The following is a 26974-nucleotide window of genomic DNA, read 5'->3' as shown; positions in this document are numbered from 1 at the left end:
TTTTTTTGAGAGAGAGTCTCACTCTGTCACCCAGGTTGGAGTGTAGAGTGCAGTGGCACATTCTTGGCTCACTGCAACCTCCGCCTCCTGGGCTCAAACATTTCTCCTGCCTCAGCCTCCCAAGTAGCTGGGACTATAGGCACGCATCACCATGCCTGGCTAATTTTGTATTTTTAGTAGAGATGGGGTTTCGCCATGTTGGCCAGGCTGGTCTCAAACTCCTGGCCTCAAGTAATCTGCCCACCTTGGTTTCGCAAAGTGCTGGGATTATAGGTGTGAACCACCATGCCCGGCCTAAGTGAGTTCTTGAATTATTCTTTTCACTGCCACTTTTTTTTTTTTTTTTGATAAAGGATTTTCTTTTTACTTAATTTTATTTATTTATTTAAAAAACTTTTATGTTCAGGGGTACACTTGCAGGTTTGTTACATGGGTAAACGGTATGCCACTTGGTGTACTGATTATTTTGTCACCCAGGTAATAAGCATCATACCTGACAGGTAGATTTTCCATCCTCATCCTCCTCCTGTCCTTCACCTTCCAGCGCCTGGTGTCTGCTTTTTCTCCTCCCTGTGTCTGTGTGTACCCGGTGTTTAGCTCCCACGTACAAGTGAGGACATGTGAGTCCACTTAGGAGAATGGCCTCTCCACCTCCATCCGTGCTGCTGCAGAGGACATGATCTCGTTCTTTTTCCTTTAATTAATTAATTTTATTCTTTATGATTTATACTAAGACAGGTATAAATAACTCAAAAAAAATGAGGTTTTTTTTGCTTCTGAGTAACAGTGGTAACAGTACCAGCAACAGTAGCAAGGATGATAAAACCAATTCTTAGTTTCCCCGTTAAGAAATGTTTCTATGGAAATAAATCAGCGAAAACAATGTTACTGTGTTTACACAGTAAAATGTGTGCACAGGAGGGTAAAGGGAGCGTGGTTTTACTCAACTACATTATTGTAACAATCAGAGCTTCTAAGGTCACTGCATTAGCCAAGCACCACTGAGTTTTGTGGGGGCCTGTCTCTGTCGCCCATATAGGACTTGGACCCTCTGCGGAACACCTGAGTACCTAGCCCCCGAAGTCATTCAGAGCAAGGGCCACGGAAGGGCCGTGGACTGGTGGGCCCTCGGCATCCTGATATTCGAGATGCTCTCGGGGTAAGTAGAGTCTCTGTAGAGAATCTTCATCTTACAGGCCAGCACCCCCTTCCCCCACCCATTCGTCCACTCGGCATTTCTGTAACCTTGAAAACAGCACGTGAGTGTCGCAAACACACAGTGTGGCTGCACACACATCTGCTGCCCTGCTGAGGTTGGCAATGTGAATTAGCAATTGAGCTTGTTTGAATAAGAGGCAAAAAACCCAAACTTGTGAAGGAACTACCCATGCATGCCCATTGAGATTTTTATATTGAAATATCCATATCTTCTTTAAATATACAATTAACATTCTGGGCTGCTCTGATGGTAGTGAGTTATCTCAGTTGATTTTCACAGTCAGCTACAGATTGAACTCCTTGCTCTACTCTTTTCCCCCCTTATCACTTCTGCGCTTGATTCGTCTTAAAAAGAATTTAAAAATTAAATTAAAAAATGAATCTTCTGCACAGACCCTTTCTGAAGTAACCTGCAGAGCTCAGGAGGGTGCAGGTTGGGTCAAGGTAAATCAGCCAAATACAGTTGAGTGGTTTCTGGATGAACAGCTGGCAAGGAAGGCGGGAATATGTTCTTTCCTAAAACCGTATACCTGTGGTACAGGAAAGGGGTCCCGACCCAGACCCCAGCACAGGGTTCTTGGATCTCTCGCAAGAAAGAATTCGGGGAAAGTCCATAAAGTGAAAGCAAGTTTATTAAGAAAGTAAAAGAATAGAAGTATGGTTACTCCTTGGGCAGAGCAGCCCCGAGGGCTGCTGTTTGGCTATTTTGATGGTTATTTCTTGACTATATGCTAAACAAGGGGTGGATTTTTCGTGAGTTTTCCGGGAAAGTGGTGGGCAATTCCTGGAGCTGAGGGTTCCTTCCCTTTTTAGAGCATACAGGGTAACATCCTGACCTTGTCATGGCATTTGTAAACTGTCATGGCCCTGGGTGGGAGTGTCTTTTAGTACCTAATGCATTATAATTAATGTATAATTTGCCGTGAGGACGATCAGAGGTCACTGTTGTCGCCATCTTGGTTTTGGTGGCATTTGTCCAGCTTTACTGCACCCTGTTTTATCAGCAGGGTCTTTGTGACCTGTATCTTGTGCTGACCTCCTGTCTTGTGCTGTGACTTAGAAGGCCTTAACCGTCTGGGAGTGCAGCCCAGTAGGTTTCAGCCTCATGTTACCCGGCCCCTGTTCAAGATGGAGTTACTCTCGTTCCAACGCCTGTGATACCTGTGTTGGGTGAGATTTGGAAGTCAGGAGAGGTGCCATCCCCCCTGCGACCACATAACAGAGAGGTCGGTCATTTGTTGGGACGTCAGCATGATTGAGTGTTCAAGTCTAGCATATGCCTGAGACAGCTCCACTATGACTTGACCAGAAACGCAAAGGAAGCATGCAACACTTGGAAACCCAGGACGTGGGCGTCATCCTCATTCCGTTGTTAGTGCTAAGATGACTCAGTAGCATGGCACTTCTCCAGGTAGGAACCTGTAGGAAGGAGTGAGCTACGGGTGCAGAGGAACTGTCGCACCGTGTGGCTCTGCACGAAAGGCTCTTCTCTCTGGGATGAAGACGAGAGGAAGCCCAGCCAGCGAGGGCCCAGAACACCAGTTGGGGGATCCTCTGCCGCGCTTTGCCGCAGCTGACACTCTGCCTCCTAGGTTCTCTCTTTTCCTGTTTCCTTCTTTCTTCTGCTTGCCCCTGAGTCTCAAAGACAGACACCAGCGTATCCTCTGAGTGCCCTCCATTGTCGCAAAAGCCAGATCCTCTCTCACATCTCTCTGATTCCCCGCAAGGGGTAAAGACCAGAGTTTTACTGGGAAACCTTCCCTTTCAGTTGGAAACAGAGGAGGGAAGGAAGAGAGGCATTCTCCTGCCGGGAAGGCGTGTCTAAGGCAGATCCTGCTGGCGGGGAGCACCGAGCGCTTGTTCCTGGGAGTGTGGAGCATGTGACATTCTAACATCCACCTTAGGAAATACAGGCAGTCGCTGACTTTGTGTGGGGAGCAGACAGGGGTCATCGTCCCATGTGCTTATCTCTGCCATCTTTTATGAAGGAAGTGAATCTGTTAATTCCCACACTAGCTGAGGGATCAGAACGATGTTGAACAAGCACTACCAAAGAATTCCACCACAAAACCGGAGCCTGAGATGCCACAGGAGGAGAGTGGAACCCGTAAAAACCTATATTTCATTGTCTAGCTATCCGTGTATATTGTTTATCATTCATCCATCTACCCACCTGTCTATCTATGTTTATATACTTTTCCATCCATCCACCCACCTACCCCCCAACCCCTTCATCCATCCACCCACCCACCCTGTCATCCATCCATCCACCCACCCTGTCATCCGTCCATCCACCCACCCCTTCCTCCATCCATGCACCCACTCCCCCAGCCCCCTACTCCTTCATCCATCCACCCACCCCCCCACCCCTTCATCCATCCATCCATCCACCCATCCACCCATCCACTCACCTACCCCTTCATCCATCCATCCCTCCCTCCATCCATCCACCCACCCACCCCTTCATCCATCCACCCACCGCTTCATCCATCCACCCACCCCTTCATCCATCCATCCCTCCCTCCATCCAACCACCTACCCTTCCATCCATCCATCCATCCATCCACCCACCCACCCATGCACTTATCCCTGTCTGTCTATATGGTCTACCTATTATGTATGTATGTATGTATGTATCTGTTTATCCATTTATCCTTATCTATCATCTAAGTTGTCATTTATATATTTATATATCCATCTCTCTCCATCTCTTTATCTCTACGATCTTTTTATCTGTCTGCCTACCTGTTATCTATGTATTTACCTATCATCTATCTGTCATTCATGTACCAATCTATCCATCTACTTCCTATTTATCTGCTTATCCATCTATTTATCATCTGTCTTTCTATGTAACTGTTTACCTACCTACCTATCCATCTATCAATCATCTATCTACCTATTCATCTATCTGCTTTTCTATATATCTATCTATTTATCAATCATCTACCTACCTACCTACCTATCCATCTATCTCTACCTTTCTATCTAGCTATCAATCATCTACCTACCTACCGGCCTGTTGGTCTTTTGAATTTTCCATTACTCTTTGCTGAGACATGCCTACAAATCGTATAGAACCAAACTTCTCAATATGCACCCTAGCCCATTATGTCCTAGGCAAACCCAAAAGGTTAAAAATAACTTAGGCATATTGATCAGCATCCACCCAAGGAAAAGCACCACATTTTCCTTCGGTGATAACACTGACCACACGAGGGCAGCATTGCCTGAGGATCGTTGTATCCTGTAGTCTAATGGTTTTAAATAGAGTGAGGTTCGTGTGCCCCAAATTTTATTGATTATAGGATAGAATAGACTATTATTAGAATACAATATACTATTAGAACATAATAGTGTTAGAATACAATATAGAATTATTAGACTATAATTAAAACAGAATATTAGTCTCGGTGTGCTGAATTTAAAAATACATAAAAATATATTTAAAAAGAATAGAATATTACACTCTTAGAATGACTGTATTCGAATTATATAAAGTTACCAGAATTGTTAATAGGCTATAACATTCTGTTGTATTCTAATATATTTAAATATAGGAATATTTAAATATATTAGAATACAATAGAATAGAAAATAACCTAATTATAATGTAATAAATCATTAGGCTAATTGAAAATGAATAATTAGGCCAGGCACCATGGCTCACTCCTGTAATCCCAACACTTTGGGAGGCCGAGGTGGGTCCCCTGAGGTCAGGAGTTCGAGACCAGCCTGGCCAAAATGATAAAACCCTGTCTCTACTACACATCCAAAAAAAAGCCAGGCATGGTGCCTGTAATCCTAGCTACTCGGGAGTCTGAGGCACGAGAATCGCTTGAACCTAGGAGGCGGGGAGGTTGCAGTGAGCCGAGATCGCACCACTGCACTCCAGCCTGGGCAGCAGAGGTGAGACTCCATCTCAAAAAGAAAAAAAAAAAAAAGAGAAAATGAATAATTAAATTAAATGAATAACCGTCTCCCAATCAAAGCCTAGTCTGCTGACCTGTGCATTTCATGAGGCAGGGAGCTATTGATGCACAGTAAGCCTATTTTTGTTTTCCTTTTTTCTAATTAGAGTCTATTTCTGGGTGAATATTGTTTTTTCAATTTCTCAGCAGCCCTGTGTCTCTTCACATGGGTGGGTGGTTTGAGAGTTATCAGCTTCGCGGACCCCAACTCTCCCAGGCATTCCTGTGCTCTTCCCCAGCTCCGGCCGGCCTGAGCTCGCCTGGACCACCCCAAGCCTTCTCAGTCTCCTGCATCCCCTCCTGCCTGCAGTACATTTTCCTGGAAGCAGCTGCAGGTGTCCTGTCCACGTACCCATCAGCTGTGTCCCTATTCCCTGGGAGCCCGCTTGTTGCTTCCCGGACGACTGGAGCAGAATTGGAGGCTCGTTATCATATGAGGTTCTGAGATGGTCTGTCTGTGGGTTGTCCACCTCCCTTAGACAACAGCCTGGCCCCTCCTTGTCTTCCCACTGGTTTTTAAACATGCCAGGAAGCCTGACCTGTCCCCCTGCCCAAAGGCTGGCTTCCTTCCTCCTTCCTTCTTTTCTTTTTCCCTTTCCTTTCCTTCCCTTTCCTTTCCTTCCTCCCTCCCTCTCTCCTTCCTTCCTCTCTCCCTCTCTCCTTACTCCCTTCCTTTCTCTCTTCCCTTCTTCCTTCCCTTCTTCCTTTCCTTCTTCCTTTTCCTTTTCCCTTTCCCTCTTCCTTTCCCCTTTCCCCTTTTTCCTTTTTCCTTTCCTTTCGTTTCCTTTCCTTCTTCCTTTCCTTTCTGTTCCACCTTGCTCTGTCACCCAGGCCGGAGTGCAATGGCACAATCTTGGCTCACTGTAACCTCTGCTTTCTTGTCTCGCTCTGTCACCCAGGCTGGACTGCAGTGGCGCAAATCTTGGCTCACTGCAACCTCTGCTTCCCAGGTTCAAGCAATTCTCCTTCGTCAGCCTCCTGAGTAGCTGGGATTACAGGTGTGCGCCACCACGCCCAGCTAATTTTTGTATTTTTAGTAGAGAGGGGGTTTCACCATATTGGCCAGGCTGGCCTCAAACTCCTGACCTCAAGTGATCCACCTGCCTCGGCCTCCCAAAGTGCTGGGATTACAGGCATGAGCCACCACACCCTGCCAGGGCTGGCCCTTTCTCTTCCACTGTACATGCTGCAGGCTCACCTGTCACCTGCTCCCACAGCCCTCTGGGGCCTCCCCTGTTCTCCTGGGCCATGCCCTGTCCGACCAGCCCATCTGTTTTCTTTCTACTGATTAGCAGCTCTGAAACCATCTACATTTTGTATGTGTTGACTGCCTCTGAGAGCAGTGCTCCCAAACTGCTCTCCTCACCTCCTTGAACCCAGAAACTTCTGGCGGCTGGAGGAAGGGCCTTGCTGCACATACAAGTGGAGCCGGCCTGCAGTCAGAGTCCTCCTGCTCCCTTTGCAGCCCGTGTCTGCACCTTTCCTGTCGCAGCTCCATTTGCTGGATTCCCACTCTTAGCAGGATGAAGTGAGGCTGTGCCTTGTCTGTTATTGCTTTAAGTGATTATCTCAATCTTCCACTAAGCACAGGGAAAACCATCTATTTGGTAAAATCCGGCATGTGATTAGGAAGGAGATCATATCATGATGCAGATTTTATTTTCATGGAATGAGACACGTTTAGGTCAGATGAAAATTGTGTGGCACATTCTGGAACAAAATCACTCATGCAGTTTCCAAGGACCCAAGCTCAGCTCCGATTTCTTCCATCCTATTCTCTTTCCTCATCCATTTCTGTGTTTTTATTCTCCCAGAGAGTTTAACTCAAGAGTCAGGTAAAGGCTGGACGTGGTGGCTCATGCCTGTCATCCCAGCACTTTGGGAGGCTGAGACAGAAGAATTGCTTAAGCCCAAGAGTTCAAGACCAGCCTGGGCAACATAGTGGGACCCCATCTCTACAAAAAATAAAAATAAAACGAGCTGGGTGTGGTTGTATGTCCCTGTAGTCCCAGCTACTCGGGAGGCTGAGGTGGGAGGATTGCTTCAGCCCAGGAAGTCGAGGCTGCAGTGAGCTGAGATTGCACCAGTGCACATCAGCTTGGGTAACAGAGCAAGACACTGTCTCAGAAAAAGAAAAAACAAAAAAAAATCAGCTAAGGCATCAAAAACAAAACACAGGGACACACAAGACATACAGCAGAGTGCAGGGTAAGAGAAAGCCCCCGGGCCATCTTGTCTTAGTTATGACAGCAGTGATTCTCAAAGTGGCATCCCAGAGGACTATGGGGTTCCTGAAGTGTGTCTTAGCAGATGAGTGAGATCATTTTTCCAACGACACATCTGAATAGTGATGAATTTTCTTCATAGGTGTCAACTAAGACAATACAGCATAGCAGACAGGGTGCAGAAGATGCTAGAGAAGGTGGAATCTGTCTGCAGTGGAGCCTCTTCCACGGGGAGCATTAGGCATTGTGCAGTGGTTCTCAAACATGTTGGCCTCGGGAACCCTTCAACACACAGCTCAAAGTTATTAACAACCCACAGAACTTTCGTTTCTGTGTGTTACAGCTGTCCACGCTGACTACATTTGAAATTAAAGTAGAGACTGAAATATGAATAAACAGAATACATAAATAATATATATGAGAAGTTAAGTAATAATCAGAGGGGAACATAAATGGCATTTTTAAATGAAAAAAATGTGTAACCACACTTTCTAGAATTAAAACCATTCAGGCTGGGCATGGTGGCTCACGCCTGTAATCCTAGCACTTCAGGAGGCTGAGGTGGGAGGATCACTTGAGCCCAGGAGTTGGAGGCCAGCCTGGGCAACATAGTGAGACCCCATTTCTACAAAAAATAAAATGAAATAAATAAACCAATTAGCCGAGCATGACGGTGCACGCACGTGGTCCCAGTACTTTGGGAGGCTGAGGCGGGAGGATCACTGAGGCTGGGAGGTCAAAGCTGCAGTGAGCTGTGGTCTCATCGCTGCACTCCAGCCTGGGCGACAGAGAGACCCTGTCTCTAAAAAGAGAGAAAACATTCGTGAGGAGGTTGGCCGTATTTTCTGGGTTTTGCGAATCTCTTTAGTGTCCAGCTTTCACAAGGGCTGCTGGCCTCTCCTCCCTTCGTCTGCAGCCTGTCTACTGTGCTGCGTAGCACGTTGTTTAGTTGAGGCATAGGAAGAAAATTCATCCCTATTCTCAACTGGAGTCAGAAAAATGACCTCACCCATCCCTAAATTGAGGTCGGGAAGCCACCCTGGGACTCCACTTTGAGAGCCACTGCTGTGATACCCAAGTCAACGTGCCCGGGGCTGTATTTTCACCCTCCACTCTGCCCCAACCCTCACACGCCCCAGTGCTTGCTCCTTCCGCTTTATCTGGCCCTCAAGTTCCCCTTTCTCATCTCCCACCTCAGCCACCCTGGTTTGTCTGAGGAGCACAGATTTTACATTTATTTATTAATTATTATTTTTTTTTCTTTAGAGGGACCCTCGCTCTGTCACTCAGGCTGGAGTGTAGTGGCGCGATCTCGGCTCACTGCAACCTCTGCCTCCTGGGTTCAAGCAATTCTCCTGCCTCAGCCTGCCGAGTAGCTGGGGTGACAGGTGCACACCACCGTGCCTGGCTAATTTTTGTATTTTTAGTACAGATGGGGTTTCACCATGTTGGCCAGCCTGCTCTCAAACTCCTGACCTCGAGTGATTCACCTGCCTCAGCCTCACAAAGTGCTGGGATTACAGGCGTGAGCCACCACGCCTGGCCTAAATTTTACTTTTTAGTCTGAAGGTATCGGGACAAGGATTTTAGAGGAAGAAGTCAAGGTGGGGAGAAATTCTAGTGAAATTCTGGTGACGAGTTTCTTCTTTTCTCTGAAACCCTCTGCCTTCCTTTTCTTGAATGCATTTCCAAAGCACCTGTCTTCCAAGGCCAGCCCCGGTCTTCAGAACTGGGGCAGGTAGTGTGTCAGCTGATAGTTTAGGAGGGTGTTTTTCCAGCTGAGTAGGACGGAGAACATCAGCTCACAGCGCCCAGGGTATCTCTGCCTGCACCATCCACTTTACTGGAAGATGTAGATAGGCGGAATGGTTACATTCCAATTTTACTGGCAAATGATAGAGCTAGTGGCACAATTGGCGTGAATTTTTTTCATTTTTCTTTTTTTGTTTTTGCAGACAGTTTTGCTCTGTTGCGCAGTCAGGAGTGCAGTGGTGCAGTCACAGCTCACTGCAGCCTGGACCTCCTGGGCTCAAGCAAACCCCCCACCTCCACCTCCTGAGTAGCTGGGATGACAGGCACACGTCACTGTACCTGGCTAATTTTTAAAAAATTTTTTGTAGAGATAGGGTCTTGCTATGTTACCCAGGCTAATTTCAAATTCCTAGGCTCAAGTGATCCACCTGCCTCGGCCTCCCAAAGTGCTGGGATGACAGCCGTGAGCCACTGCATGAGCGTTTCTTTTTTTTTTTCTTTTGAGATAGGGTCTTGTTCTGTGTCCAGATTGGAATGCAGTGGTGCAGTCATAGCTTACTGAAGCCTCGACCTCCTGGGCTCAAGCGATCCTCCTGCCTCAGTCTCCTGGGACTACAGAGGCTGTAGCTGGGAACACAGGCACACACCAGCACGTCCAGATAATTTTTAAATTTTTTGTAGAGACGAGGTCTCACTGTGTTGTCCAGGCTGGTCTTGAACTCCTGGGTTCAAGCATTCCTCCCACGTTGGCCTCCCCAAATGCTGGGATGACAGGCATGAGCCACTGTGCCTAGCCTGGGCATGAATTTTTCAGGTGAAAATCTCGAGCTTGCATTCATGCTGATTAGCAGATTGTCCTTGCAAGTATAGCTGTCACCACAGATCAATTTAACTTGCTTAATAATGCCAAATGCCATATAATGAGAATTTATTCTCCACTTGGTAAGAATTGGAAGCAGTGTGTATGTTTAGAGACAGAAATTTGAGGGTTTCAGAGGGCACTGCCCAGGCGTCCAGGGGAGTGCTCTTTCTCAGACACACACACACACTGTCTCTGCTTTTTCTTTCAGGCAAGATCATCAGTTAGTGCTCACTTATTACTTATTTTTTTCCGCTTATTAATACCTTTCTCATGATCTTATGTAATGTCTACTGTCCAAGAGCACTTCGTTTAATATTCTCCATAGATGTTTTTAGGTATGTATGACACATTTCCTCCTGGAGTTTAATGCTCCATTCCTGTATTTGTGCATTTCCCCGATCAAGTCACACAGCTGAATGTATTTAGGCAGGGTCGCCACGCAAACCCAGAGAGAAACAGGAATACAACTCCCCCAACTACTGTTGCAGAGAATGCTGCGGGCAGGTGAGGGAGGACGGGCTCAGGAGGTTGTTAACGTCTGAGGCGGCAGGGTTGGCACAGATCGGATGAGTGTCCCTACTCAGAGCTCTGCTTCCCAGCCTGGCCTGGGTGGTTTTTCAGTACATTGTGGTGGCTCGTAACTCCAGGACCAGCGGTCCAAAGAGATACCCTATTGGAAAACTCACCTTCGTGCTAAAGTGCAAAACAAGCAACTGAAGTGTTATTTAAGAAGGAAGAAATGCTGTGTTAGGGCCGCGTCGCACACACCTAATCATTTACCTTTCTCTGGTAACTTTCATTTCCTCATGTAACCCACCCCCACTTCTCTGTCACCTCTCCCATTGATTTCCATTTTTGTACTTCATATTTCTCCTCTTTGTTTTTCTTTGAACTTTTCTTCACTGCAGTGTATTGGACAGTTCATGTGTGTAGTTCTACATATGAATGTCCTGACACTGCTGTTAGAAACTACCACAGACTGGAAGGTTTAAACAAGAGAATTTTATCCTCTCTTAGTCCTAGAGACCAGAAGTTTGAGATCAAAGTGTCTCAGGACTGCGCTCCAGGGAAGGATCCTTTCTGCCTCTCCCAGTTCCTGGGGGCTCCAGGCATCCCTGGGCTTGTGGCCGCATCACTCCAGTCTCTGCCTCCACCTTCATGGGGCCTTCTCCTCTGTGTCTCTGTCTCCTCTTCAGTCTCTTAGAAGGAAGGACACCTGTCATTGGATTTAGGGCCACCCTAATCCAGGATGATCTCATCTCAAGATCCTTCAATTAACTCATCTGCAAAGACCCTATTGCCGAATAAGGTCTCATTCCAGGTCTGGGCATTAGGACGTGGACAGATCTTTCTGAGGGCCACAGTTCAATCCACTACAGATGGATCCAGTTCCCTCTGGAGGCTCCAGAGGAGGATCCTCCCTGCCTCTCCCAGCTCCTGGGGGCTCCAGGCGTCCCTGGGCTTGTGGCCACATCACTGCTGTCTCTGCCTCTGCCCCCATGTGGCCTTCTCCTCTGTGTGTGTGCCTCCTCTTGAGTCCCTTATGAGGATACTTGTCATTGGATTTGGGCCTACCCTATTCCAGGATGATCTCATCTGAAGCTCCTTAATTCTATCTGCAAAGACCCTGTTTCCCAATAAGGTCCCGTTCACAGGTTGTTGGGGCAAGATCATGGATGTGTCTTTTTGGGGACCTCTCATTCCACCCACTCCACTGAATTTTGTGAAGGTCAGGAAGTGATTTGGAATCTACAGGAGAATTATTTTTGCTCATGGACATTTCTGATAATCAATGAGGGTGTCATTTGAAAGCTCCATTTTATAAGGTATTTCCGTTGCTAGCATGCCTGAATTAGAATATCTTAAGTCAAAAGAAGCTAAATGGAAAACACGACTTTGAGCCAATATGAGTCTCTGTCCTGGTCAATATGAGAAAATCTCAGAAGTACAACTTGTGCCATGGACATGTAAGTGTCTAGTATACACTTACTGGTTGATGAAATGGTTTGGCTTTGTGTCCCCACCCAAATCTCATGTTTAAATGTAATCCCCAGTGTTGGAGGCGGGACCTGGTGAGAGGTGGTTGGATCATGGGGGTGGTTTCTGACGGTTTAGCAACATTGCCCTAGTACTGTCTCATGATAGAGTTCTCAGGAGATCTGATGGTTGTAAAGTGTAGTACTTCGCCCTTTGCTCGCTGTCACTCATCTGCCACCATGTAAATGTGCCTTGCTTCCCCTTCGCCTTCCGCCATGATCGTAAGTTTCCTGAGGCCTCCCCAGCCATGCGGAACTGTGAGTCAACTCAATCTCTTTTCTTTTCTTTTCTTTCTTTTTCTTTTTGAGACAGAGTCTTGCTCTGTCGCCCAGGCTGGAGTGCAGTGGCGCGATCTCAGCTCACTGCAAGCTCCGCCTCCCAGGTTCACGCCATTCTCCTGCCTCAGCCTCCCGAGTGTCTGGGACTACAGGCTTCTGCCACCACGCCTGGTTAATTTTTTGTATTTTTAGTAGAGACAGGGTTTCACTGTGTTAGCCAGGATGGTCTCGATCTCCTTGACCTCATGATCCGCCCACCTTGGCCTCCCAAAGTGTTGGGATTACAGGCATGAGCCACCGCGCCTAGCCTAAATCTCTTTTCTTTATAAATTACCCAGTCTCAGGTAGTTCTTTATAGCAGACTGAAAATGGACTAATACAGTTGACTTCTAGATGTTCTTGGATTTATCTTGGTCTTTGCGGTTTTAAGTATATATATTTTTTAGTTTATTTCACATATTTTAAACATTTCTAGATATTAGTAAAGTCTGTTGGTTTCTGTAGCAGGACTGTAATCTTTTTACTACAGTCAACAAAGCATAGTATGACAATCTTGTTTTTACACATGCACCACTATTTTCAAGGCTGTATTTGCATGTATTTCTGTCTTTTTCCTGGTCTCCAGGGGTCAAGAAATGGTTTTCTTGGGGCAAAGAGCTTTGGTCAGCTTTGCAGACCACCCAGTCTCAGTTACAAGTACAGACTCTGCTCCTGCACCTTAAAAGCAGTCACATAGTGAGACCGCATCCCTATAGAAAGTCAAAAAATTAGCCAGGCGTGGTGGCACACACCTGTGGTCCCCGCTACATGGGAGCCTGAAGTGGGAGGATGGTCTCCTGGGGGAGGTCAAGGCTACAGTGAGCTATGATTGCACCACTGCACTCCAGCCTGGGTGACAGAGTCAAACCCTGTCTCAAAACAAAAGAAAAATATGATATCTCAGGCTCTTTCATTTGGCCTATACACATTTATTGAGCACCTGTTGTGTGCCACATACTGTTCCGTGAATGAGGAATATAAAGAAATTCAGTGATGGGTGTGGTGGCTCCCATCTGTAGTCCCATTACTTTGGAAGGCTGAAGTGGGAGGATCACTTGAGCCCAAGAGTTTGAGACCAGCCTGGGCAACATAGTGAGACCTCGTCTCTACCAAAAATTAAAAACAAACAAACAAACAAAAAACCCTGGCGTGGTGGTGCAGACCTGTAGCCCCAGCTGCTCAGGAGGCTGAAGTAGGAGCATAGCTTGACCCCTGGAGGTGAAGGCTGAGTGCACTGAGCCAGGATCACGCTGCATGCAGTACTCCAGCCTGGGGGCAACAGAGCAAGACCCTGTCTCAAAAAAAAAGTAGTTCACTGACATTCCCTTGCGGTTTATTGACGGTGCCTTATAGTGCCGTGCGAGCCGGCTCAGTACTGGGCTGCACAGAATCAGGTATTGCTTGTGCTGTGGGAAGCCTTGAGAAAGGTGTCCTGTTCTTGGCCATAGTGGCGTATTCACCACTGTAAACTTTATTTTAACAATGATTTTATATTTCATTTCATTTATGTACTCCATCTCGCGCTGTCACCCAGGCTGGAGTGCAGTGGCGCGATCTCAGTTCACTGCAACCTCTGCCTCTCAGGTTCAAGCCATTCTCCTGGCCCAGCCTCCTGAGTAGCTGAGATTACAAGCACCGGCGACCATGCCCAGCTGATTTTTGTATTTTTAGTAGAGACGGGTTTCACCATGTTGGCCAGGCTGGTCTGGAACTCCTGACCTAAAGTGACCTGCCTGCCTCAGCCTCTTAAAGTGTTGGGATTGCAGGCATCAGCCACAGCATCCGGCCTATTTTATATTTTATTGTATTTTGAGACAAGGTCTCACTCTGTCACCCAGGCTGGAGTGTGGTGGTGTGATCACAGCTCACTGCAGCCTTGACCTCCTGTGGTCAAGCGATCTTCCCCCCTCAGCCTCCCAAGTAGCTGGGACCACACATATGCACCACCACACTCAGCTAATTTTTTTTTGTAAGACGGGGTTTTGCCATATTTCCCAGGCTTATTTTATTTTTTAAATTGACACATAATAATTGTACATATTCGTGGGGTAGACAGTGATGCTTTGATACAAAGAATGGAGTAATCAGATCAGGGTAATTAGCATATCCATTTCAATTATTTACCATTTCTTTGTGTTAGGAACATTCAATATCTTCTATGTATTTGAAACTGTACTACATGTTATTGCTAATTATACTCACCCTACAAGACTATAGAACACTGGAACATATTCCTCCTATCTGCTTGTAATTTTGTATCCTTTAGCAAACCTCTCCCTATCTCTCACTTCTTCCCCTCCCAGCGTCTAGTATCCTCTGTTCTTCTTTATCCTTTCAGGAGATCAGCTTTTTTTTAGCTTTCGTGTATGAGTAAGCACAAGTGCCATTTAATGTTCTTTTCCTGGCTTATTTCACCTAACATAATGTCCTCCAGTTTCCTCCATGTTGCTGCCAGAGGATTGTATTCTTTTTCATGGCTGAATAGTATTCTACTGTGTGTAGATACCACCTTTTCTTTACCTATCTGCTCATCTGTTGATGGACACCTACGCTGATTCCCTATCTTGGCTGTTGTGAATAGTGCTGCAGTAAACATGGGTGTGCCGATGTCTCTCCAGTATCATGACTTCCTTTCCTTTGAACAGATACCTAGTAATGTGATGGCTGGGTCACATGGGAGTTCTATTTCTAGTTTTTTGAGGAACTTCCATACTCTTCTCTATGGTAGCTCTACTAGTTTACATTCCCACCAACATTGCGTAAGAGTTCCCTTTTGGCCAGGCACAGTGGCTCACGCTGGTAATCCTGGCACTTTGAGAGACCAAGCTGGGTGGATCGCTTGAGCCCAGGACTTCAAGACCAGCCTAGGCAACATGGTGAAACCCCCGCTCTACAAAAAAAATACAAAAATTAGCTGGCATGGTGGCAGGTGCCTGTGATCCCAGCTACTTGGAAGGCTGAGGCAGGTTGATTGCTTGAGCCTGGGAGGCAGAGGTTGCAGTGAGCTGAGATTGCAGCGCTGCACTCCAGCCTGGGAGACAGAGCAAGATCCTGTCTCAAAAAAAAAAAAAAAAAAAAAGAGTTCCCTTTTCTCCACATCCTCACCAGCATTTGTTATTTTTGTGTGTATGTGTCTTTTTTTAAAATTTTTTTTGAGATGGAGTTTCACTCTTGTTTCCCAGGCTGGAGTGCAATGGCATGATCTCGGCTCACTGCAACCTCCACCTTCCGGGTTCAAGTGATTCTCCTGCCTCAGCCTCCCAAGTAGCTGGGATTACAGACGCGTGCCACCACGCCTGGCTAATTTTTGTATTTTTAGTAGCGATGGGGTTTCACCATGTCGGCCAGACTGTTCTCAAACTCCTGACCTCAGGTTATCCACCCACCTCGGCCTCCCAAAGTGCTGGGATTACAGTGTCTTTTTGATAATAGCCATCTTAACTGGGTTGAGATGGTTGACACCTCATTGAGGTTTTGATTTGCATTTCCCTGATGATTAGTGACGTTGAGCATTTTTTTCATGTACCTGTTGGCCTTTTCCATGTCTTCTTTTGAGAAATGCCTGTGAAGACCACCTGTCCATTTTTTAATTGGAGTGCTTATCTTTTCGCTTTTGAGACATTTGAGTTCCATGCTTGGTCATGGTGGTGGATTCACCCCGGTAAACATGAGAGAGCATTTCTGTCCAGTGTTTAGTGCGCAGTTAAGGAATGGGCTGGTGGCCCCTCTGAATAAGATGCCCAAAGGAGTTGCCTTCTGCTCAGCAGACGCCTCTCAAATGGTCTTTATATTCTTTCCAAGGGAGCTTCCCCTGCGTCGGGCTGTGGCACCCAGTGCCTTGCCTCTTAGATCCACCTGACTGTCACGTGCTTTCACATCGTGACAACTTCAATGTGCGGGGAAGAGCATGTGAAATAAATTATCTGCTGCCTGTGTTAAGCAGAAATAGCTGTCATTACAAAGCAGGGATTTTTTTCCATGCTTACTCCACACTAAAAATACGTTTGTTTTTCTAACAGGTTTCCACCGTTTTTTGATGACAACCCGTTTGGCATTTATCAGAAAATTCTTGCAGGCAAAATAGATTTCCCCAGACATTTGGATTTCCATGTAAAGTAAGTAAACCGTTTGCCTCGTCATGAGGTGTGTTTATTTTTCAAGTGTCTAAAATCACCGTGAAAACACGCACTCAGCAGGATACCATATTGCGTTATTAAATGTGCTGCGCATAAACTATTTTGGACAGTTGTCTTTTCCACAAGAAAAAAAGATTTTAAGGATTCTACTTTAATGATAGGTTCACATTTTAATGAGTCTTGGCCGTACTTTGTTCTTTTGGTGATATGTTGTATTTAAAATGAGCCAATGAACGAGTTTCATTGTATTTTATAAGAGAGCAGTTTTGCAGTTTGACAAGAAGAATCCTCCTAGTTCTGTGGCTTGCAGAACTGTTGATGGATTTAGCAGAGTTTTATCCTTTCTCTCCTGCTTAAATTATGCTCAACCTCTAAGTCCTTTTTAACATCAACATTTTCAGTTCTGAGCATGTTGCTTCAAGAATATTTACAGTTGCTGGACATTGGCAACTTTGGATGCACATTTTATAAAGGTCGTGGCAGTAGGGAAAAAATATATTATTTTCTTAAATATAAGAACGCGGCTGGGCGTGGTGGCTCACGCCTGTAATCCCAGCACTTTGGGAGGTCGAGGTGGGTGGAACACGAGGTCAGGAGATCGAGACCATCCTGGGAAACACGGTGAAACCTCGTCTCTACTGAAAATACAAAAAATTAGCCGGGTGTGGTGGTGGGCGCCTGTAGTCTCAGCTACTTGGGAGGCTGAGACAGCGGAATCGCTTGAACCCAGGAGGCGGAGGTTGCAGTGAGCTGAGATCGCGCCACTACATTCCAGCCTGGGTGACAGAGCAAGATTCTGTCTCAAAAAAAAAGAATGCTTTTGGTTTTCTGGCTACCTTACCCAATCTGGTCACCTGGTAGCCATTTTTACTGTAATAAGCACTGATTTCTGTTTGTTTCACTGTATTTTTCAGATGAGTTGATGGGTGCACCAGCCCCCCGGGCACAAACTAGAGCTAAATGCATCTAGTTGAGAACTAAACTTTTCTTTTCCATGGTCTATTTTCTTATGAGCCGGTGGAAGTTCAGTTCAGAGAAGACTTATTTCAGGGCGATGGAGCAGGTTGTTTTGAATATGCCCCTTATGGGGCCACTGGCTACGTTCAGTTGAATTTCTTGGTGGTGAATGCACCCCATCCTGACCAGAGGTTCTTAGTCTGAACAGAAGATAAGGTCATGTTTTATTGGCTTGAGCGTGTGTTGTGTTTGACACACTAAGAGGCAGGCTTTAAAAGACTTTAGCAAGAAAACGAGGCTCCGCTTCACAATGAGTCGCCTAGAAGGGACACCCTGTCCAGTGAATGGTAAGACAGGGAGGTGTCAGGGGAAACAGCACCTCAGAAGCCGACTGCTCTGGAAGGAGTTAGAAAGGATTATATAGAGCCTCTCTCTCAGGCCCCAAATCCCATCTGAGTTGAGTGACATTATATCAAGTGGATGGCAAAGCACTTCTATGATCGAGTTTGGCCAGGTGAGGTGCTCATGCCTGTAATCCCAGCACTTCAGGAGCCGGAGGTGGGAGGATTGCTTGGGGCCAATCCAATAGTTTGAGGCCAGCCTGGACAATGTAGCAAGACCCCATGTCTACAAAAAATTAAAAAATTAGCTGGGCATCGTAGCAAGTGCCTGTAGTCCCAGCTACTGGGGAGGCTGAGATGGGAGGACTGCTTGAGCCCAGGAAGTCGAGGCTGCAGTGACCTATGATTGCACCACTGCACTCCAGACTGGATGAAAGAGTGAAACCCTGTGTCAAAAAAAGAAAAAAAAATTAAAATTAAAAAATATAATTATATATGTATATATATATATGGAGGGGGGGTTCCAATGTTCTGTGGAAACAACAACAAAAAAAGGAATTGCAGAAATAGAACAAACCAGAAGCGTAATCAAAGTCTGGTCTCTTGCCACCTGTCCTTTCTCTCCTAGTTTATCTTCTTTGAGAGCAGTGACCATCTTGGTACTGTCTGATCTAACATGCCTCTCTTTATGCAGCTCCCAGCCCCTTCCATTGTTCCCCACAGTGCCCCTGTTTCTTTACATACCCAGTGTGGGTCCAGCAAGAGCAGAAACAGTGATAGATAGAAGTGAACTGATAGTTGACTTGTTCCCATTATTTGTTAAATCTTATCAAATTGGCTGAGAAGCAAGACCTCAATGACTCATATCTTTCCTGTTTTTGGTAGAGATGGGTATGGGGATCTTGCTGCATTACCTAGGCTGCTTTTGAACTCCTGGGCTCAACTGATCCTCCTGCCTTGTCCTCCCCAAGTGTTGGGATTACAGGCGTGAACCACTGCACCTGGCCTTAATCATGCATTTTCTTATCCAAATCACTGTCCCTGGTTGTCCATGATGCTAGAATTTTGATTCTCAGCTTTTTAAAGTCATATGTTGGTTCCTGCAACTTTTATCATTTGGCCAGGTAAACATGTCGCCTGGGCAAATGGCACATCAGGATTGACATTCCTTATAGAAATAAATATCATTTAAAACAAAACACCAAAACAAAGCTTTGGGACTTGTTGCCAATTCAGTAGAGGTATTATCTGCCGGTGTTTTTTACAACACCTGAAAGTACCTGCATCTGAGAGGAGCCAGCTGGTGCCAGGATCGTAAATAAAATGTAGAATTTTGGCTACAGTGCATCAAAAGAGTGCCGGCAGATGTGTCGCTTATCCCGGGGTCAAGGGACCCATCTACAGCTGTGGACACTTCTGTTGTTCCTTTATAGGGCTTTGCGTCTTCAGGGGCCCCTTGTCATCCATACTCTTTACTTTCTAGACTGCTTTATAAGAGTTTGCTTTGGTATTTTACTTTTTCTTTTAAAGAGATGGGTGTCTTGCTCTGTCACCCAGGCTGGAGTGCAGTGGCACAATCATAGCTCACTGCAGCCTCGACATCCTGGGCTCGAATGATGCTCCCACCTCAGCCTCCCGAGTAACTGCTGCTACAGGCATGCACCACCGTGCCTGGCCAATGTTTTGATTTTTTGTAGAAATGGGGGTCTTACTATGTTGCCCATGCTGGTCTCGAACTCTTGGTCTCAAGTGGTCTTCCCACTTCAGCCCCCTGCATAGCTGGGATTACAAGCCACTGTCCTGTATTTTAAATAAATCTTCATTTTCTTACATGCCAAACACCAAAAAAATTTAAAAAAAAATTCAAGGTCATCAAGCACTTTGTTTTCTTACATGACACACACACACACACACACACACACACACACACTGAAATTTATCAGGTGATCACCAAAACATTCTGAAATAAACATAGGGCTTTTTTTCCCCCTATGATTTACACCACTGCCTGCCCCATTAGCGTACACACTTAAAGCTGATTGGACTGGGATTCTAAGAAAACAGAGGTTTATCTAAAATATAAAAGCATAAATAAACCTGTCTTAGAATTGCACTGCAGTGAGCTTTAAGTTTAAGTGTGTGTGGTAAGGGGGCAGGCAGTGGTGTACATCACATGGGGGACGAAGCCCCACATTTATTTGGGAATGTTTTGGGGGTATAGTGTTTGATAACCTTGATTTTTTTTTGGCAGAGGGGAGCATGTCAAAATAATGGAGAAACTCACTAAGTAGTGAAAAGTTTTCTAACTTTGAGGTGATTTTTATATTCCCCACCCTGCTCAAAGCTTTTCAGCCTTACAGGATGGATACAATAATCCTAGCCTTAGGTGGGCGGACAGATGGTGTCTGAGTTTTACTTTGAGGCAGAGAAGCGGTGAAGTCTGACAAGCATCCCATCCTAATTCAGAAAGCGTGGTGGCAGGAAACTGTAAAATTTCCGATCAGACAGCACTGGCGAGATTCACAATCTAGATGGTGGAGTCTGACCCTAGGACGTCACCTGGCTTGTCGGAGACTCCACAGTCCGTCACAGAACCTGGGAGTGGCCCAGTCCAAGTTCGTGCTACTTACCTTGGGGCATAGTTTATGCCGGGTGGGAGTGGCCCAGTCCAAGTTCGTGCTACTTACCTTGGGGCATAGTTTATGCCGGGAAAGCCTAGACGCTTACACCGGGGTCATGGGTATTGGATTGTTTTGGAGGACTTCAATATATTATATTATTATATCATATTATGTATATTATTATACATAATATACTCTGTGTATTGTATGTGTACACACAGACACACATGATCATTTCTACTTCCATAAATATGCATCTTTTAGAACTCACCTAATCTGGAAGTCTTCAACATCATCTCCAACTACCCATCCTAATTGAACCAGCTTGCTGTTTTTTGTTGTTGTTGTTGTTGTTTGTTTTTATTTTTTTTTGAGACTCAGTCTACCTCTGTCACCCAGACTGGAGTGCAGTGGCTCAGTCTCAGCTCACTGCAACCGTCGCCTCCTGGGTTCAAGCGGTTCTTCTGCCTCAGCCTCCCAAGTAGCTGGGACCACAGTTGTGTGCCAGCATGCCCAGCAATTTTTTTTTTTTTTTTTTTTTTTTTTTTGTAGAGATGGGGTTTCACCATGTTGGCCAGGCTGGCCTCCAACTCCTCACGTCAAGTGATCCACCCGCCTCGGCCTCCCCAAAGTGCTGGGATTACAGGTGTGAGCCAGCCCAACCTCCCCACCTGCTGTACTTCTGACATGGTCTGTTATTTAAAAGGAAGATTCCAAGTGAAGAAGCAGACTTAGGAGACTCATCCTAATGTGTGTGCTTATGGGAAAGCCAGCCTTTTAAAACAGGAATCCCATCAATAAGCAGACGCCCAGGGCAGCTTGATGTTGGTGAAAGCAGATGTCTTCTATTTTGCAGGGACAGCCTGACAGGCATGTAAGTGTCTGGATCCTCCCCGCAGGCACATATAAATTTCACCCTTTTCTACTCAAAGGTGTATTTTCTTTACAAAGATGTAATCAACCCCCTTCCCTTAGCTTCAGCCTTGCATGGGGCAACCCAGCCTCGCATAGGTTATTTAAGAGCCGGTGATGGTAGGAAATAAGCACTAGAAAGTGTTTTGCCAAAGTGGAAATTGAACTGCGGTCCTCATGTCAGATAGATCTTATCTCTGTTGCCATGCTGCGTTTGCTGATGTTGATATATAACCTGTGTACTTTCTTTTTTGTCTCCTCCCCCAACATAGAGACCTCATTAAGAAACTGCTCGTGGTTGACAGAACAAGGCGATTAGGGAACATGAAGGTCAGTATTTGATCCCGCAGGTGTTCAGTGGTACCCGATGTGCGTGTCTGCCATCTAACACCCACATTGGCATGTGCAGATATAAACCAAGGCTTAGCGGTCATATTTAATCACTGCCCAAATTTGAAATCTGGTGTTTTATGTATTTTTTTAAATTTTACTTGAAACTGCCAGGAAAGATCTATCAAATCTGGGTTTCTGGGCCCACAACGTCAAACTGGGTCTACACCGTATCTCCCGTCCCCTCAAGCAAGGTTAATAGAGCAATAACAATTTATAAGTTATTACTCATTATTTTGTTTACTTATTTATTTTATTTTTTAAACAGCTTTACGGAGAGTGAATTCACACGCCATGCCATTTAGCCATCTAAAATGTGCGATTCGGTGGCTTTTAGTATACACACGATTATGTACAGCCACCCCCGTGGTTAATCTTAGAACATCTTCATCAGCTCAAAAAAAGAAACCCTGCACCCTTCAGTTATCACTGTGCTATTCTTTCATCCTCTCTTGCCCTAAGCCAGCGGTCCCCAACCTTTTTGGCACCAGGGGCCAGTTTTGTGGAAGACAATTTTTCTACAGACCACACAACCTAAATCCCTTACTTGCGCAGTTCACAACAGGGTGTGTGCTCCTATGAGAATCTAATGCCACCACTGATGTGACAGGAGGCGGAGCTTAGGTGTTAATGCCAGCCATGGGGAGCAGCTGTCAGTACAGGTGAAGCTTCGCTCACCTGCCTGCTGCTCACCTCCTGCTGTGTGGCCCATTTTGGTTCCTCATAGGCCGTGGACCACTACCAGTTTGTGGCCCAGGGGTTGGGGACCCCTACCCTAAGCAGCCACTAATCTACTGACTTTCTCTGTAGGGTTCGGTATTCTGGGCTCTGCTAAAAATGGCCCTGCTAAAAATGGAATTGTACAAAATGTAAGCTTTTGCCTCTGGCTTCTTTCTCTGAGCATGATGTCTTCAAGGTTCATCCAACCTGTAGCCTGTGTCAGAGCTTCCTTCCTTTTCCTGAGCGCATAGTATTCGATTGTGTGGGCAGACCTTGTTTTGTTCATCCGTTCATCTATGGATGGACCTCTGGGCTGTTTCCACCTTTTGGCTTTTGGGAATGCTTCTGTCATGGACCTGGGACTATGTGTTTTATGTGCGCAGGTGATGATTTTAAAAGTTGTGCATCAGGTACGATTTCCACAAACTTTTTGTGTGGAGGCAAGTACATAATTGACAAACAGACTCTTGCATAAGTAGTATGATACCTTATATGTGTGTTTTGGCATCCCTGAATTTGACAGAATTCATGGACTTTTTGTTGGCCATTTCTAGCTCTGGACAACCTCGGAGGGACTTCTACATGGAGGAACTTCCATATACGTCTTGACCCTATAAATTCCAGTCTGGAGAGACACAGTACACCAGGGTGTGAGGCTTGAACCACTTGGCTCTCTTGGGGCCCTCTGTGTAGTTTAGGAGTCTCCAGTGGCTGCCATAAGAACTGACCACAAACTAGGGGCTTAAACAACAGGAATTTCTGCTCTCCCCATCCTGGAGACGAGGAGTCTGAGATCAAGGTGTCTCAGGCCTCCAGAGGCTCTAGGGGAGGATCATTCTTGCCTCTCCCAGCCCCTGGAGGCTCCAGGCATCCCTGGGCTTCTGGCCGCATCACTCCAGTCTCTGTCCTTGTTCACGTGGCCTTCTCTGTGTCTGTGTCTCCTCTTCTGTCTCTCAGAAGGATGCCTGTCATTGGGTTTAGGGTCATCCTAATGCAGGATTATCTCTTCTCAAGAGCCTTCCCTTAATTACATTTACAAAGACGCTATTTGCATGTAGGGTTCCATTCCCAGGTACTGGGAGTCAGGACATGGGCATATATTTTGGGGGCCACTGCCCAATGTGTGATAATTGTGTCTACTTCCTGCTAGAGGTTCTGGGGGGGATCCTTCCTGCCTCTCCCAGCTCCTGGGGGCTCCAGGCATCCCTGGGCTTGTGGCCACATCACTGCAGTCTCCACCTCCATTTTCACAAGGCCTTCTCCTCTGTGTTTGTGTCTCCTCTTCTGTCTCTTATGAGGACACCTGCCACTGGATTTAGGGCCCACCCTACTCCAGGATGATGTCATCTCGAGAACCTTAATTTAGTTACATCTGCAAAGACCCTATTTCCAAATAAAGTGATATTCAAGGCATTGGGGGATAGGATGTGCACATGTCTTTTTGAGGGACATTGTTTACCCTGTAACTGTAGTCAAACTTCTGTCCTTTACATTATTTGTAGACAGGGGCCGATACCTTCAGGTCTCCAAGGAGCCTGTCCAGCCAGGTTGCATGGTGTGGACTCATCTGTGCCACGGCTCTTCATAAGATTGGATGGGTCCTGTGTTAATGCCACAGCCATTTAGAAAAGAGCTGGGTCTCTTGCCAGGACTGCAGGGAATTACAGATGACCCATATCTAGAATCTGCTGGGAATGGCGTAGTGACCATCATAGGTACCTTCCAAGGGGGAAAAACAAGTTTCCCAATCAAAGGAATTGGGGAAAAGCTCACAAACTCCCAAGCTAGGTCTTAAAGTCTAGTTAATTCTCCTGATATGGAGATAAACTGAAAGAGACTCAAGAAAACACTGACTTTATTTTATTTTTTTTTAAATGAACACATGAAAATGGTATTATTTAGCATGTACAACATGAAGTTTTGAAATATGTACCCATTGTGGAATGGTCCATTGAGTTCATTAACATATGCATTACCTCACATAATTACCATTTATTTGTGGTGAGAACACTTAAGATCTACTCTTTGAAAAAAATTGTTTTTAAGAGATGGGGTCTTGATGTGTTGCCCAGGCTGGTCTCGAGCTCCTGAGCTCACGGGATCCATGCACCTCGGCCTCACAAAGTGCTAGGATTACAGGCAAGAGCCACTGCACCCAGCAAGATCTACTCTTCTAGAGATTCTTGAGAATACATCATGAGTTATAGTCACCGAGCTGTGCAAGCGACCGACTGAACTTGTTCCTCCTGTGTCTCTCACTTTGTCTCTTTTGACCAATGACTTCCCATCTCAGCCCCTTCCCAGCCCCTGGTATCCACCATTCTACTCTCTGCTTCTATGAGTTCAACTTTTTTAGATTTCCCATATAAGTGAGATTAGGTGGTATTTGTCTCTCTCTACCTGGCTTATTTCTCTTTCTCTCTCTCTTTTTTTTTTTTTTTGTTTTTCAGACAGAGCAAGGTGGAGGTTGCAGTGAGCCAAGATGGTGCCACTGCCCTCCAGCCTGGATGACAGAGTGAAACTCTGTCCATTGCCCGCCCTCCCCCCCAAAAAAAACATAGAGTATAGTAAATAGATAAACCAGGGACATAGTCATTTATTATCATTACCGAGTATTAGATGCTGTAGATAACGTACGTGTTAGACTGTTATACGCCTGGCAGTGTAACAGGAGGGATGCATTGTCCTATGGTTACAATGGCCATGACGTCACTAGGGGATAGGAGTTTTTAAGATCATTATAATCTTACGGGAGCACCACTGTATATGTCATCCATTGTTGACTGAAGCATCATTTTGAGGCTCATGACTGTAGATACACACCCACACACACACTTTTTTTATTTTTATTTTTTCAAGACAGTGTCTTGCTCTGTCATGCAGGCTGGAGTGCAGTGGTGCGACCACAGCTCACTGCAGCCTTGACCTCCTGGACTCAAGTGATCCTCCCATCTCCGCCTCCCGAGTAGCTGGGACTACATGCACGCACCACCACGGCTGGCCAATTTTTATATTTTTTTGTAGAGACCAGGTCTTACTTTGTTGCCCAGGTTAGTCTCAAACTCCTGGGTTCAAGCAGCCCTCCTGCCTCGGCCTCCCAAAGTGCTGGAATATAAACGTGAGCCACTGCTCCCACCCCCTCACACACACTTTATATAACACACACGCACACACACACACACACACAAACACACACACTAGTTTGGATACTAATGTGAATCTCAGTATATACATATAGTTTATACTCTACATATAAAATGTGTAAAGTACGTGTGTATATGTGTGTACACATATAATATATGTGTATATATTAACGTGTGTGTATAAGTATGTGTATATATGTGTATATATTAACATGTGTATGTATATAAGTATGTGTATATATAAATATATGTGTGTATATATTAACGTGTATGTGTATAAGTATGTATGTATTAACGTGTGTATGTATCTAAGTATGTGTATATGTGTGTATATATTAATGTGTGTATGTGTATATGTGTATATATTAACATGCGTATGTATAGAAGTATGTGTATTTATCAATATATGTGTGTATATATGTATGTGTGTGTATATATTACTATGTATGCATGTGAGTATATACAGACACACACATCCTTTAGTATCCAAATTAGAATTTTATCTGATGGATAAAATTTATTTTATTTTATTCTCTTATTTTATTCACAGCACTCTTATTTATTCTTATTCACAACATTGCTGAAGGTAAAACTCAGCATCTGTTATTTGTTGCCTGACTTAGCTATAGATCAAAAATACCTGTTTTGCAATAAGAAAAAGAAAAAGTTGTCAAAACAACTGGATGGGAAAACAATAGAAAAAATTCACATTACTGTTTCCTTTTGAAGATATGGTCGTGGACGTATTCCTCTTTAAGGATAAGAAATTTAAAACTACAGAAATGCTAACTGATAGACGTGTTAAATTCAGACGTACTGGCTTCTGTTTCGTGGAACCTACGTTTATTTCTTCTGCTGTCCCACATTTAATTGATAACAACGTCACTACAAGTATAAAAAAAGGAAGCAGAGTGAGGTTTACGGATGAGCACTTGGGAGGGATTTCAGAGGTCCTGATGGCCGCAGTGTGAGCCAGCCGATGCCTGGTGCTACCCTTGAGCATGAAGCAGGCCGCCTTGAATGCCTGTTGTTAATTGCCAGGCCATGCAATGTCGTTCCTAAGGTCTCTTAAATTGGACATCCTTGGTTTGAGTTCCCAGTCTTGTTATTTACTTGCTGGGTCCTACTGAGCAAATTAACATCATTCAGTGAACCCTGGTTTCTATGTCTGTAAAATACTGAGTAAGTTTGCCAAGATGAAAACAGGAGACAAACTGAGAAATTACTGGGTGTCCAGTTTTATGTCAAGAGATGGAATCGTATTTACCTTTTTCGTCTTTGGTCCGGAATGCAAATGCATTGCACAGGAGCAGAATGACTGGATTTGTTTCTGCAACAAAAAAGGGCAAACAAAACACTAAGAGCTTTGCTT

At 45.3% G+C, this 26974-nt stretch overlaps 1 protein-coding gene across 4 annotated transcripts in view; it reads left to right on the top strand.

The window, feature by feature from the left end:
- The window catches only part of LOC129025076 (cAMP-dependent protein kinase catalytic subunit PRKX-like), a 263528-nt gene that overhangs the window by 218559 nt on the left and 17995 nt on the right, over positions 1 to 26974 (top strand). For all 4 annotated transcript variants that reach the window (XM_063660074.1, XM_063660072.1, XM_063660075.1 and 1 more), the window contains 3 exons: positions 1040 to 1159; positions 16402 to 16497; positions 21622 to 21679. In XM_063660074.1, the coding sequence (XP_063516144.1) occupies positions 1040 to 1159; positions 16402 to 16497; positions 21622 to 21679 (274 nt within the window). The remainder of the gene's footprint in view (positions 1 to 1039; positions 1160 to 16401; positions 16498 to 21621; positions 21680 to 26974) is intronic.

The sequence above is a fragment of the Pongo pygmaeus genome, chromosome X (genome assembly GCF_028885625.2).
Source record: "Pongo pygmaeus isolate AG05252 chromosome X, NHGRI_mPonPyg2-v2.0_pri, whole genome shotgun sequence".
Lineage (NCBI taxonomy): Eukaryota > Metazoa > Chordata > Mammalia > Primates > Hominidae > Pongo > Pongo pygmaeus.
This window is presented reverse-complemented; position numbering and strand designations above follow the sequence as displayed.